Source organism: Triticum urartu, chromosome 2 (assembly GCF_003073215.2).
Source record: "Triticum urartu cultivar G1812 chromosome 2, Tu2.1, whole genome shotgun sequence".
NCBI lineage: Eukaryota > Viridiplantae > Streptophyta > Magnoliopsida > Poales > Poaceae > Triticum > Triticum urartu.
In genome coordinates, this window is record NC_053023.1 from 661,128,173 (window position 1) to 661,143,408 (window position 15,236).

The 15,236-nt window shown below is 46.7% G+C and overlaps 1 protein-coding gene across 1 annotated transcript; it reads right to left on the reverse strand.

Moving 5' to 3' along the window:
- Positions 1–6,206: 6,206 nt before the first annotated feature.
- LOC125537724 (chalcone synthase 2-like) lies at positions 6,207–12,138 on the reverse strand. Its single transcript, XM_048701043.1, has 2 exons — positions 11,964–12,138; positions 6,207–7,455 (listed from the first exon to the last, which is right to left on the reverse strand). The coding sequence occupies exons 1-2, from the start codon at positions 12,136–12,138 to the stop codon at positions 6,455–6,457; spliced, it is 1,176 nt and encodes a 391-aa protein (XP_048557000.1). The 3' UTR covers positions 6,207–6,454.
- Between the last annotated feature and the right edge of the window lie 3,098 nt (positions 12,139–15,236).

Below are 15,236 nucleotides of genomic sequence, written 5' to 3' on the forward strand. Positions count from 1 at the left end.
GCTCAAAGCACAACAGTATTGAATCAATGGGCAGAAATATATGTGAGATCTATAGTTTTAGGCATGAAACTAAAGGCGGATACTAAAAGTTATCACTACACAGAGAAGGGGTTCACAGATGCATCCAGGAGCTAGCATATGAACATGAACAGGTGATGAACGCAGCAAGAACACGAAACCCTAGAATAGATCTATGGTGAGAAGAGCAGAAGACCTACCAGAGCTGAGGAAGATACGAGAGGTCGCCACAGTTTTCTGGTGCGCTCAGGTTGATGCAGCGACCAAGGTCGATGCAAAAGACGACGGCGGCGGCGGAGTTCTGAGACTGGCGACGCGAGGAAGGCGAAGAGGAAAGGCACGAAGGGGAGAAAATAAATGACCCTTCGGTCCTATTTATAAGGCAAAAAGACATGTGTCAGGCGCGTGAATCCAGGAACCGAAAATTTCGGAAGCGGAGCTGTCGCCTCGGTTGTTGAGAGTTTATTAAACAAGGAGATATCAGGGATGTTTTCTTTATGATAGATGACGTCACCTCGGCTTACAGCAACTGGAGAGGATGACATCATGGCGGTTCAGCAACTACGAGAAGATGTTGAAGATGAAGATTTTGCTAAGGATTGACATGAACCCGTTCAAATCAATCTGGGGCCTAATGTTGGGGATATTACTACTGGGCGTAAACTGGCCTATGTGGGCCGGGTTAACTTCATCAGTAACTCAAGAGTGTTAAAGCCCAAGAAAATAGATGAGGGCCTGAGGCCCGTAGTCGGTTTAAGACTTGTAGCCGTAAACCAACATCTGTATATAAACTTGTATTGTAAGATAGGAATAAGGAGAGACCAACCCGGATACGAATATGAACCGGTGTTAGGACTCTGTGAACCGACGGGCGTCACCCGTGTATATAAGGGGACGACCCGGCGGCAGTTTAGGAGGATAGACAACAACTCGAGACTTAGGCGAAGCTTGTTTTGCTCCCTAGTCATCGAAACCCCATCAATTCCATCACAACTAGACGTAGGCTTTTACCTTCATCGAAGGGGCCAAACTAGTATAAACCCTCTTGCATCCCTGTGAGCTCGACGCGGTGAGCTCGCCGCCGCGGCTTATTTGCCCTAACAGAGGCCGACTACGACGATCAGGGGAAAATCGCACGTTACCGTCTCAAACCCCTATACCAGCACAACCCAGAAGTTACCTACGACGCGCATCATCTGGCGACCTTCTTCTACCGGAAGGCGGTGCTGTCCGGCAACCCGTCCCGCGGCGGCGTCGGCGACTGCGTCGTCACGGTCGTCCACTACGGCGGCGAGTGGATCTCCTACGCTAGGGCCGGAGATGCCAGATGGCGGGTGCTAGTTTCCAATCAGTACTGGGGCCAAGATCGGCACAACGGGAACGGGAGTATCTACGCCGAGTGCGCGTACCACAATGGGAGGATCTACGCCGTGACCTACAAGGGGGGCGTGGAGCGATGGGACCTCGACGGCGCCAGAACGCCGTCGAGGAAGGCAGTGGTGCTATACTGCCCGCGCGACGCCGTGCTCACCAGGCACCTGGTGGCCGCGCCGGGTGGCGGGCTGTGGCAGGTCAGCGCGGTGTGGGAGCCCGCACGCGCGGCGGTCCCGGACGGGATCTGGTTCACGTTCCGCGTGGTGGACGACGACGACGGCAGCGGCGGCGCTGATACCGGAGGAGGAGCCGGGGAGCGGGGGTCGATGCAGGAGCATGCGCTGTTCCTCGGGCTGAACCGGTCGGCATTTTTACCGGCGAGGAGCTTCCCCGGCGTGAGGCCTGGCATGCTCTACTTCTCCGCGCCTTGGATGAGGCAGTACACTCCCGAGATGCTCGAGCGGGTGGGTGACTGGGCAGGCGCTAGGGCCTATGACCTCAAGACGAGGACGAGGACGTTCGAGCGCGTGTTCCCTGGCGTGCTGCCGGAGTCCGCGCGGCTGATGGACTGCCCTACGGAGGGAGAGGGATCCTCTGACATGCAAGAGGGAAGTCAGGGAGCTACAGTGGCCTCTTTGTGTAAAATATGGAAGGCAAGTTAGAGATCCGACACTGCCCAGGAATCACTGTAGATGCACCGATTACTGTGGACATAATCGTTGTGTTAAATTGCAGCTTATGAAAATCTAGAGAAGAGAAGTCAGGCTACTGTAGCTTCCCCTGACTTCTCTTCCTAAGTCAGAGGATCTGAATCCCCTACGGAGGTCTGGATCACGTCCAATCTGTACTAGCAATCTATGTAACCAGGCCTTCAGAAAGCAGATAGGAGGAGGAGGTATGTGTGTTGGCTTGTTAATCGGTTGATGTTTCTCTGAGCAGAGGCATGCAAAAACAATCACTTGTGCTGATCAAAATCGATCCTCGATGAATTTACCCTTTTGCATCGTTCTTAGTTGCATTGTTCGTCCATGTGCAGCACCACCTGATCAAATGGCTTTCTATTTTGTTTCATTAATCAGTGAACGAACTACAGGGGAATAGGGGATACATTGTGCCCATGGTGCTGCTATAAAAGATGATAATCATCAATCAAGGAACACAATGTACATAAATTGTTTCCTCCAACACGCATCCAAATGCTTGCCATCTTGTATTAATTGGAGAGGGAAAATATCAGGATGACCAAATGAACAAGTGGAAACGAGGGGGAAAACAATACTAGGCCTGTCTAACAAAAAACGACAGAAGAACCAGAAAAATAATTCTCCTACAGAGGACCGGGTGGCACCATTGGGTGGTCGCGTGTGCAAAGAGTACCAGATGATGCTATTGCAACTCAAGTCTCTTATGGCCATGATGTTACTATCAATTTTCCACAACCATCATTCTATTTCACCTATAGTGCTATGTCCATAGCCCGCGTTCATATATTGCGTGAAAATTAAAAAAGTTTGAGAATATTCAAGTATGGAACAATTGCTTGGCTTGTCATCGGGGTTGTGCATGATTGAAGAATTTTGTGTGACGAAAATAAAGCATAGTCAAACCATATGATTTTGTAGGGATAAACTTTTTTGACTATGTTATTTTGAGAAGACATAATTGTTTGGTTAGTATGCTTGAAGTATTATTATTTTATGACAATATTAAAATTTTGTCTTGAATCTTTCGGATCTGAATATTCATGCTATAATAAAGAAAATTACATTGAAAATTATGCTAGGTAGCATTCCACATTAAAAATTCCGTTTTTATCATTTATCTACTCGAGGACGAGCAGGAATTAAGTTTGGGGATGCTTGATACGTCTCCAACGTATCTATAATTTTCGATTATGCCATGCTATTATATTATCTATTTTGGATGTTTAATGGGCTTTAATATGCTCTTTTATATTATTTTTGGGACTAACCTATTAGAGCATCTCCAACAGCCGCCGAATGCGCCGCGCGCTAAAAACTACTTTGACGCGCGCCCATCGCCTGGTTTGGCGTGGCGGGTAGTGCTGACTCCAGCAGCGCGCAAAAATACAGCGCGCGCGATTCTCGCACAAACAATATATGCATTCCAAACACAAGTAAAAAATCAAACACAAACAAAATAAATCAACAATAAATAGTTCAATTTCGTTATTACAACTCAAACAAACAGTTTATCGTTCAATACAACAAATAGTGCAATAACACAACAAATAGTTCAACAATACAATATCAAACGCACAAATCATGATGCTCTTTGTCGTCCATTCCATGCCCATCACTCCTCGATGAGATTCTTCTGAAGATCATCATGCACTTCGGGACGTCGAATGGCATGATATGAGGCAACAAAACAGGTCACCCTTTCAGCCCTCCGTCGTACTCGCATGGGATGCCCCAGGAGCTCATACTGAGAGTAGTCTACATCTTGGTCATGCTCATTCTCGATGATCATGTTGTGCATGATCACACAAGCGTGCATGATGTACCAAAGCATTTTTTGATCCCAAAATCTAGCCGGTCCTCTCACAATAGCAAATTGGGCCTGCAAAATCCCAAAAGCTCTCTCCACATCTTTTCTAGCCGCCGCTTGAGCATTGTGGAAATCAAGATTTTTCTTACCTTCCGGTTTTTTCAACGGCTTCACAAATGTTTGCCACTTTGAGTAGATGACATCCGCAAGATAATAGCCATAGTTGTATGTACGACCATTTGCTACAAACTGCACCGGTGGCAAATCACCATTTGCAATCTTATTCATAAGTGGTGACTGGTTGACAACATTGATGTCATTCAAAGATCCATGCATTCCAAAGAATGCATGCCAAATCCAAGTCTCTTGATCGGCCACCGCTTCAAGGATTATAGTGGAACCCTTTTTTTGGCCGTGGAATTGACCATGTCATGCCTTTGGACAATTCTTCCAACTCCAATGCATGCAATCTATTGAGCCAAGCATACCTAGGAAGCCACGAGCTTTGTTCATTTCCAATAGCCTTGCAGCGTCTTCAGCATTGGGAGATCTCAAATACTCCTGGCCAAACACTTGGACAATTTCGACTGCGAAGCGCTTGACACACATGATAGCTTGGCTCTCACCCATAGCCAAGTGATCATCAACTAGATCAGTCGGGATACCGTATGCCAACATACGCAAAGCGGCTGTCACCTTCTGAAAGGTGCTATGCCCGAGCTCTCCGGCGGCATTCCTCCTTTGCCGAAAAAACCGGTCATGGCTCACTAGTTTCTCTGCAATGCGCCTGAACAACTCGGTGCTCATTCTAAACCGGCGACGAAAGTAAGACTCCGGGTATGTGGGATTCTCCACAAAATAATGCCCGATCAATCTGTTGTGGCATCGATCCTATCCCTCCAAATTTTCTGCCGACCCATAGCCGAACCACCATACTTCGGTTTTTTATTGATGTGCATTGCTAGGATCATTGCAAGATCCTCCTCCTCTTCCATATCAAATTCTTCTTCGGAAGAATCATACGATGAAATCATCTACAGTGTTGAATACTAGGCTATAAAAACTACAATCAACATGCACCAAATTCATGAAGTTTGAGCAATACATACTTTGCGGGCGTTTTGTCGAACACCTTGTGGGCGCCGAGCGGTAGCGAGCGGCCGCACGCTGTTCGTCGGAGAACCGCCGCGCGCGAGGGGCGGCAGTGACTAGAGGGAGGCGGAGGAAGCCGCCGCAGCGCGGGGATAGGCCGGGGAAACGTCGGAACGGTCGCAGGGCGGCGCCGCGGATGGATGGGGTGGGTGGAGTTACGAGCGAGCGCTCGAGAGTCCAGCGCGTGGGAGCAGACACAGCAAATAAGCGACGCGCGATGGCGTTTCGGCCCGCGCGCTGAACTAGATATTCCGCGCGCGCGATTTTTGCACCTCCGCTGGAGCGCCCGGACCAGTAGCGCGCGCAAAAAACGCTGATTTTTCAGCGCGGCTATTGGAGATGCTCTTACTTGTGTTACACCATTCGATGAGTTGGTTATACATGTTACATCACAATAGAGTTGGCAAACCAAGCAGTCAGCTTGGTAAGCCACCAACTAAAAATTGCAAACAATGGAGTTGGCAAGTTGCTCCACTGAAAATTACGTAAGTATGTTCAAATGTAAAAATAGCATCACTGCACTAGATAGGCTTATTGTTCACCTGTAGAGCTGCTCCATTAGAACTATTAAAGCGACTTGGTGGTTCAAAACCAGTGAGAATAGCCTAATTGTTGCATCCGCCCGCTCTCGGACCTGTTCGACAAGACCATATGGCCCACCAATGCAAAATTTGAGCCTTGAAGATCCCTAAAACATTTGGACAAACATATTATCATCGAGTATGTCCTCCCAAGATTTTTTTTTCAAACAAAAAAAGTTCTCCCGAGAAATTTTCAGCAGCTTGAACTTTAAAACTAAGTAGTTGGCTACTAAATATCTGATAAACCGAAGTGCAGAGCATACCGTGTGAGCTGTTGATTCTGCTCTTTGTGTGCGTTGATCCCACAGCCGGACCACAAGGGGCCTTGCTGGTTCCATAGATCGTCTTGCCTCAACAATGAGCTAGTAAAACATTATTTTATTTAGGTCGATGAACTCTGTGATCTTATCATGCAAATCCTTGTGGTCAATGTAACTATCCTTAATTAATAAAGCTAGCCATAATGGCATTCATATGTGAGCAATTTTGATTGTAAGTGTGTTAAATTGCCATAGTAGTGTTCTTCTCGGAATAAAATTGAATCACATGAGGCCACAGAAACGGTCCCGAGACAGGATACATAGTTCAGTTTTTTTGAAATAAAAAAAGCAGAAACTAAAAACAAAGGCCACATCAGGGGCCAGCAGCCAACAGTTTTGAAACTGAGTACGTCTCAGAAACTAAACCACAGCCATAACCGTGAGCAACAGAGAGGTTTGAGAACAAATAGCGTCGGGCAATCATGAACACCCTCAGCAACGGAACAGATGTCTTGATTGATTGACGGGTAAGGGGAAAACGTAGAGGCCTTACTGGCCTCACGGGGAGGCGATGGGGACACTGTGGAGGACGATGGTCTCGACGGTGAGGCCGGGGCCGAAGCCGAATAGGACACCCCAGTCCATGCCCTCGCCGGTGGTGGCGTGTCCGTCCTCGGAGGAGCGTCTGCGCATCTCGTCCAGGATGAAGAACAGACACGCGCTGGACATGTTGCCGTACTCGGACAGGACGTGCCGGGTGGCGCGCATCCGCTCCTTGTTAAGCTTGACTTTAGCCTCGATCATGCTGAGGATGGCCGGCCCGCCGGGGTGCGTCACCCAGAAGATGGAGTTCCAGTCGTGGATGCCCAGTGGCTTGAAGGCCTCCTCCAGCGCGCGCTCGATGTTCTTGGAGATGAGTATGGGAACATTCTTGCGGAGGTGGAAGGTGAGGCCCGCCTCCAGTAGCTGCCCGCCAATGGCTCCCTCCGATTCCGGCAGGATGGTCTGGCTGGCCGATACAAGCTGGAACAGCGGCCGCTCCGTGGACCCGTCGGGGTCCGCCCCGATGATCACGGCCGCCGCGCCATCGCCGAAGAGCACCTGGCCTACCAGCGAGTCGAGGTGGGACTCGTCGGGGCCATGGAAAGTCATGACCGTGTTCTCCGAGCAGACCACCAGCACGCGTGCTCCGCGGTTGTTCTCGGCCAGGTCCTTGGCCAGACGGAGCACCATGCCGCCGGTGAAGCAGCCCTGCTGGTACATCATGAAACGCTTCGCTGACGGACGCAGGCCGAGCATCTTTGTCAGGTGGAAGTCGGCGCCTGGCAAGTCCACTCCGGAGGTGCTGCAGAAGATGAGGTGGGTGATGCTGGACAGAGGCTGCCCCCATTCCCTGATCGCCTTCTCCGCGGCCTCCTTTCCGAGCTTTGGGACCAGGGGGACAGCGATGGCCCGACGTGCGCTCAACGACGGCGCCATGAACGTGCACATGCTGGGGTTCTCCTCAAGCATCTCCTCCGTCAGGTGCATGTATCTCTTCCGGATGTGTGACTTGTCACCTGCATATGCAAACAGAATAATGTCTACAATTCATAACAGAAAGGCAAATGCTCGTTCTTTTTGTCAAAATTTTCTGGGCATGCATAAAGTAGATCTTACACTAATTCATATTTAGTACCCCTTTGGATCCAAAATAAGTGTCATGGTTTTAGTTCAAATTTCGGAAGGGGTAATGTTCTTAGATTTTTTTTCAACAACTTATTGGTGTGACTTCTTTTGTGGAAAACACCCCAGATCTATTAGCAGGCTTCAGTGTTACAGTGCTCCCTAGAAAAGATGAAAATTACAAACATGTCTCTGGAGGCCCGCCACACTGCACACTCCGACGCGGGTTGAGGATGCGCCGCTGCACCCGCACCCCCGCTCCCTCACGGAACCGACGATACCTTGGACTCAGCGGTCGGTCTTGTCGCAGATGGGAAGTCATCAACCTCGGGTATGGCATGCCCGCACGGTGAAGAAGCACTGAGACGAAGAAATACCGAAGCCCAGACATCGTCTCCCTCGCCGGCGAGCAAGAGAGAGGAAGAACTGGCGCGTGTACCTCCTACACACCAACCCACTATCCTGCAGCACCGCTGGAGGAGGCGACGGCAAAATGAAGACAGGGTCGGAGAACCAGATCCCCAGCGCGTGCAGACGACAGCATCGCCTCACCGACCACCTGCAGGGAACGAAAGCTCGAAGAAGAGCCCCGAGCACCAAAAGTCGCCAGGACTGCGACGACGCCCCAGAGGACGACGACACAGAGGTGAAGGACCTGTGACACCACACTTCGCTCCGGTAGCACCTCCTCCTCCAAAGCGCCGCCAGCAAAACCCTACCTAGGCAGAGATGCGGGGTTCCCCCACCCTCCCGCCAGCGGAGCGACCAGCGGAGGGAGAGGAAAACCATGGCTTGTCGGTGAGCGTGGGAGGAAGACGAAGACGCCCAAGATTCACCTCTTTGTGCTGTTCACAGGAAAGAGGAACGGGGCACGGACGTCCACTCGATAGTGAATGTCGAAACATAAATTAAGGGATTTCTATTCTAAACAAAAAAGGCCATTGATCTTTTAAACTTTTTGGTTGTGTTAAGTTTACAAAAATACTTGTAAAACAACAACAACAACAACAACAACAACAATAAAGTTTATAAATGTTATTTCAAGTCTCGCATTGCATATGTTGTATGTGTATATAAGTTTCCACAAAAGTACATAGGCTGCTTTTTTTGCGGGAGAAACTTTTGATCTAATCATAATCAATCATAGCAGTATAGAGAACATTAGAGCATATCCAATAGATGATGCAAATCTGGAGATGTATAACTAGGAGATGTAAAATTTACATCATCAAAAAATGCATGTTACATTTTCAAAAAAGAGGCAACTCCAACAGATAATGTATATTTGGTGATATAAAATCCAACTCCAACAGATGTTGTAAATTTGAAGATGTAAAACGGCTGGCGGCCGCGCGCGCGACAGAGGCACATGGAGGCGCTGGAGCTGGCGGGGCCGGGCCACAACAGCGGCAGCCCGGCCGACCTCCATCTGGGAGCGCGGGTTGCAGAACGTCGCCGTCAGCCACGACCAGCGGCAAATCCGAGCGGCAATAGAGCCCTGTGAGCCGAGCTCGGGCCATGGCGCCATGGCGACCAGCCTCAAGCAGCAACGACACTCCTCGACGCCCCCTCGAGCAGTTGTGAGCCTGCTCTACTCACAGCACGGCAGATGGCCGGATTCGGGCGGTGGGGATGGTCGGCGGTGAACTGGAATGGGTAGGGGAGGCATCGGAGCTGGCGGCGGCGGGGGGGGGGGGGGGGGGGCGGGGGGGGGGGGGGGGGGGGGGGGGGGGGGGGGGTGGGGGGTGCCCGAGCTGGCCGGAGTCGGTCGGCAGCGGCGGGCGGCGGAATGGGGATCGGGCAGTTGGGAACTTTCATGGTAGCTGTCGGGTTGGTGCGTGGCTGGCCGTTTTGCATCTGGATTTACATCGGTTGGTGATGTAAATTTACATCGCGATGTGTTGTATTTTACATTTTTTGAAGGCCAAAAAAGAAATAAAAAATGCATTGAATATGTGTTTTTGAGCCTCATAAATGTATAAATTAGTTATTTTTGCATATACATCATCTATTGAAGATGCTTTTATAGGTAACAAAATCACAACTAGTTCCCTGGATCACCCACCGGCTACGAACCCAGTTCGCATATACGGTGGACAATGCATGTATATGCGGCGGAGACAGGGGTGCCAGCCAGGGCCTTGGTCCCCCCTAACATCTTTTATTTAGGCCTAGTATGAATAGTAATGAGGTAATATTATCGGAAGTCATAGAACTTGCACTCAATGTTCAGTTTGGTGCTAGAACTTTAAAAATACGGATTTTTAATCACCTAACTTGACATCCCATGCAAACATGGTCACAAAATACGCATGCGGACGTATCATGGTGTATGACCCCATCTGTCAATGAGTGATGTTGCTCGTCTGACTAACTTTTGCACAAAACATCCTCACATTTTTTTTATTTGTGGAAAAAGCTGACTGTTGTGCTGCATATAGGTACAAAAATTAACACAAAAAATGGGTGAGCAGATACTTAACTTGCGGTCAATGTTTACGACACAAGCCACTCCAGCCAACCCACCCTTCACGTTCGCATCTCATGTATGGATAGCAAACTTAGATTTATTGAACGTGGAACTTAAATGACATTTTTTTTTCCGCATCTATGAGGAATTGGTGTACATATGCAGCCCATTTAAGCTATTTTACCGGTCCTTTTTTTTAACCTAAAATATGTAGAGGCACGTACTGCTACAGTTGATTCTGTTAAGCAGGACCAGAAGTCATATTCGGTAGGTTGACACATTAAGATAAAATATAATGCCATCAACATAGTACTTACAAGTGGAGCAGTAAAACAATGGAAGTGATACTAATTAGCTAATTGCACATCAAGACGGTTTGACATAGCTGTAAAACAGAGTCTTTCGGAAGGGGGTTGCCATTGCCGGCTTATTTCTGCGGATACTGCGGCCCATTTTGCACTTGCAATTTTTTTAAAGATATTTGTAAAACATAATTAACAAATTTATGTTCCAAGAATATTATACATACAAGCGATCATTATTAGTAAATAAAAACATTTAAATATACACATGCATATTTATATAAAAAATATTTAGTTAAACTGACATTGAATTTTTTATTAAATAAATATGTTTAATGAATCCAAGAAAAATAACACACTCGAGGCTTATATTTAAATCATGCAAAATGATGAGTTCAAACATTTACTAAATTTTCGAAATTATTCACTTGTGTATAAACTTTACTCATGACTTATATTCGAAAAATTATATAATTTCAATATTATACATGATTGAATATTCATATCAATGTTTACATTTTAAGTTACGCAAAAGTTGAACTCTACAAATGCGAGTACAATTATTGAAATGTTTGCAAAGTTAAAATGATATTTGTAATTTTAATTTTGGAAATATTTATTTGAAAGGATACAAAATTTATAATTCATAAATTAAATATATGAATATTTTTAAAATACATGAACAAATTTAAAAGTAGGTTATATAGTTTGTATGTACAATATTTATAACACATATTTAGACGTTATTTTTATTATTGTAATTATTGTTTACGTAGTATGTGCATATTTCTAGTACATTAAGACTAGTTATTCACCGTAAAGATGTAATATGTGTAGGTTGTAGCGGCTAGAATGTCCTGTATGCCACTCTTTGGTTGTTTGTTCGAGAGCTGGGGGCCACACTTTTTCCTGTTAATTTTCAATGTGCAATGACAGGTAGGACCCACTGCTCATAGGTACGAAAAATTAAATGTCATTAGGCTCCACGTTCAAATACATCTTAGTTTGTTATCCATACTTGAAATATGAACGTCAAGGATTGGTTGGTTGGCTAGAGTGGCTCGTGTCCTCAATTTTTTTTGAGGATCTTGTGTCCTTAATTTGTGTCGTGTGTTCGAGTCCCGCCTCGCTGATATTTTAGTTAATTATCGTACCTATATGCTGTACAGAGGTCGGTCCTTTCCGTTAATTTTCGTATCAATATGCTGTTGTACAGTGATTGGTCTTTCCCGCAAATAAAAAATAGTAAGGTTGTTTTGTGCAAAAATCAGTTGGCCAAAGGCCCTCACTCACCGACAAGTAGGCCCATACACCCTAATATGTCCGCATGCGTATTCTGTGACCGTATTTGCACGCGATGTCAAGTTAGATGACCACAAATCCGTATTTTTAAAGTTCTAGCACCAAACTGAACATTGAGCGCAAGTTCTATGACTTCCGGTGATATTACCTCAATAGTAATACTAGTGATTAGTATTATTTTCACTAAAATGATGTTTTTTGATGGACTGGCCGGTCCCAACAAGGTTTAATAATACTCGGCCCCCTTTATCCGATTTTTCTGGCTCCTCCACTGTGTGTGTATATGAATGCAGGGAGCAGAGAGGATGTTGTTATTGTCGATACTTACACATCCTCTTGAACTTGGCCTTGAGGCCGACCAGGTGCTCGCTCTTTGTGACCCTGAAGTAGTAGTCCGGATAGTCTGCCTGGTACACGCAGTTGGGTGGCGTCGCCGTGCCGATGGCCAGCACCGTCGCCGGTCCAATCGCGCGCTGCGCCTCCCTCACCTCCTCCACCGTCATCGTCGCGGCGGCCATAGATGGATCCGTCGGTCTCTCTGTGCGTTACCTAGCTCACGGCAGTGGCCCGAGCTACGTGTATCTCGGGATGTGCTTGTGTTATCGTGGTGTCTGCTGGATTGGAGGTACTTGTATAAATTGGAGTAGTTAGGACTCCTTGTATTTGAGCTTAATTTATTCCCTGGTCTAGGGTGGGTAATGTATACTCGTTTATTAAGGAAGGAAAGCAGGTGATGGCTTGCTGGCCCTTATGCTAGATATATTTGTATCTTTGTAAAAAAAGAATGAACAATCACCCACGAAGACCAGCCGGAGGGGTGGTCATTTGCATCTAAATACGTGTATACATACTACTCTCTCTCTCTCTCTCTCTCTCTGTGTGTGTGTGTGTGTGTTTTATAATATAATACATATAGATTTTTTGAAAACTCAAACTTTGCAAACTTTGATCAAATTTATAGGTAAAATTATTTATATCGACAATATCAAATATATAATATGAAACAACTTTTTATAATGAATCAAATGATATATGTTTGGCATTCTGGATGTAAATATTTTTCTTCGGTCAAAGTTTGTGTGGTTTGAGTTTTCAAAAAGTCTATATACACTGCATTATGAAACAGAGCGAGCATTATAATATAGTTAGTAGTATAGAATTTATAATCTACCTTCTACATTATTTTTAGCGGATGCTTCTTGTGTCCAAAACAGATGCCTCTTATGTCTTATCTTTAGCGGACATATACTAATGTCGGGGCACGCAATATGCTACGCGAGCGGAAAACAAAAATTTGTCCCGCATGATCCAGGAACTTGTTGCTGAACGAAAGATCATGGGAGTGGGTCCTACCACTAGACGCACAGCCATGACACTGAAAGAAGAGTTGACGAAGCGTGTCTTCATCTCCTCCTCCCGGTTTCCTCGAATGGTTCGTCAGATCAACGGAGGTGCGGTGCCTCCAAGGTATTAGTTGAGTTTCATTTATTCCAACCTAGAGTGGGTAAAGGATACACGTTTTTAAGAAAGGAAATCAAGTGATGGCTTACTGACCCCTTTATGCTAGTGGGAAAAAAATGTCTCTTTGTAAAAAACAATGAACAATCACCCACGAGGACCAGCCGCCAGCGGGGTTTAGTAGTATAGGACTTATAGTCTATCCTATTTTTAGCGGATGCTTCTTGTCTCCAAGACTTGTACTCCGAGGAGTCAATACAACACACTGATCTCCACGAAAATTGCACCGCCGGATCCTCGTCTCCGCGAAGCTGGTTCCTCCAAGCTGGAGCGTTCGGGGTCGATTTAGGGGAAGCCGGCTCGTGGAGAGGATCCGAACAGCCCTGAATTACGCTGCTTGCTCCTATCTTCTACCTTATTTTTAGCGAATGCTTCTTGTCTCCAAGACTTGTACTCTTGAGAGGGTCAATACAGCTAAATTACGTTAATTCTCACGCGTTTGTTAATTGTCAGGTGCCTGAATCTTTTGGTGCTCCAATCATTTTTTGCTTTGCCTGAGGCCGAAGGTGGGGGAGGTGTGAGGAGCATGGTGACGTAAGGAGCGTACCGATGAGCGTCGACCACCATGAGGCCGAGCAAGAAACTCACCAAGGATGGGAACCCCGCTGCAAGGGAGAGCGAGCTATGGCATCCCCGGCGGAGACGAGGAAGCGAGTTGACGGACGCTGGTGAGGGGGTGGGGGAGGGGTCATTGGCGTTGCTGCAGATCAACGTGCTTAGAGGGATGGCCGCGTAAGCGGTAAGCTAAGAGGGTGAGGGGGATTAAGGGGATGGCAATGGGTACCCACTACATGCATATCCGGTAGGTAAAATTCGATTAGGCTAAGGGTATGAGACAAAAAAATTATGGAGCTGCTAAATCTCAGTCGACTGAGACTTCGTGAAGTCTCCGTCGACGAGGCAGCTCTTCGATTTTTGTTTGCTTGTAGATTTGCTCTGAGTGTGTTTTGTCCTTGTTTCAGCCTGTCTAAGGCGCAAACCAGCCCATTTACTATCTTCCTTCTTTTCGCCGGGCCGTCGTCGCATGCCGGGGGGAGGGGCCGAGTGTTTTTGCTTTTTGTGGGCTGGGCTGGTGTTTCAGCGGGGGTTTTTGTTTATTTTGTCTTGTTTTCCGGGGCCGTTTTAAAAAAAATTGTTACAGAGAGGGAAGGGGAAGCGACCACCATGGTAAACAAGAGGGTGGGAACTCGCGGTTACTGTCAGTCCACTTCGTCCCTCTCTATTCCCCTCTCTCAAATCCAAAGAACTCCATACGGGGAAAAGAGTCCCTGAGCTGCGATGTGGGTCATCTGATGTACTCCCCTGTTGTCAAGGTTACTTTTCGACTCTGATCTGATTTATGCTGCCGCTGAAACTTTTTCAACGTTGACTAATGAACTCGGAGTTGATGTAGATCCTTCCAAACCTGGCTCTGCCACATCCGGCCAGTTGCGCTCCTCTCGATCCCTAGTAAGGCTCCCTTCAAGAACACAATACCACCATGCATGGAGGCCCCACAATGGGCGCCAACTATCGTGGTTTTGTCACGGCAGATGTCCTCGAAAAAAGGACTTAGTCATGAGGCCATCGCTGCTAGGTGATAGCTTGAACGGGGTTGGTCGGAATCGAGGGGCACGAGTTTTACCCAGGTTCGGCCCCTCGCGATGAGGTAAAAGCCTACATCTCGCTTGATTATATTGATGATGATGACCTCGATTACAAGGGCGCTATTTCGCTGTCTCTCATCTCAAGAGCATATATTTTGATCTTGTCTAAGACTTGTATGTCTGTCTTGACTTATCTCTGGCTACTTATCTGTGACGCCCGGATAATTAAGCTACAATAATCCCCTGCTAATGATGCCAGGTCATCACATTACTGTTGCTAATCCTTGATTGATCCAATCTTAGTTCAAACTCAAATTCAAATTAAAGCCCAAAGTTAAAATTTCTCAAACATGCAAAATAAAATGTTCAATGTGTTGCAAATATTCTATAACTAATTATGATGGTGGACCAACATTTGTATAAAGTGGCTTAATACCCTAAACTAATTAAAACAATGGCTAAAACAATTATTAAATGTCTTCAATTAATAAACAAAT

Excerpts from the sequence above, each read along its gene's own strand:
- LOC125537724 (XM_048701043.1), bottom strand. The coding sequence starts at position 12,138 with ATGACGGTGGAGGAGGTGAGGGAGGCGCAGCGCGCGATTGGACCGGCG. Across the intron at positions 7,456-11,963 it reads GGCCAAGTTCAAGAGGATGT|GTGACAAGTCACACATCCGG; the intron begins GTAAGTATCGAC and ends TTGCATATGCAG.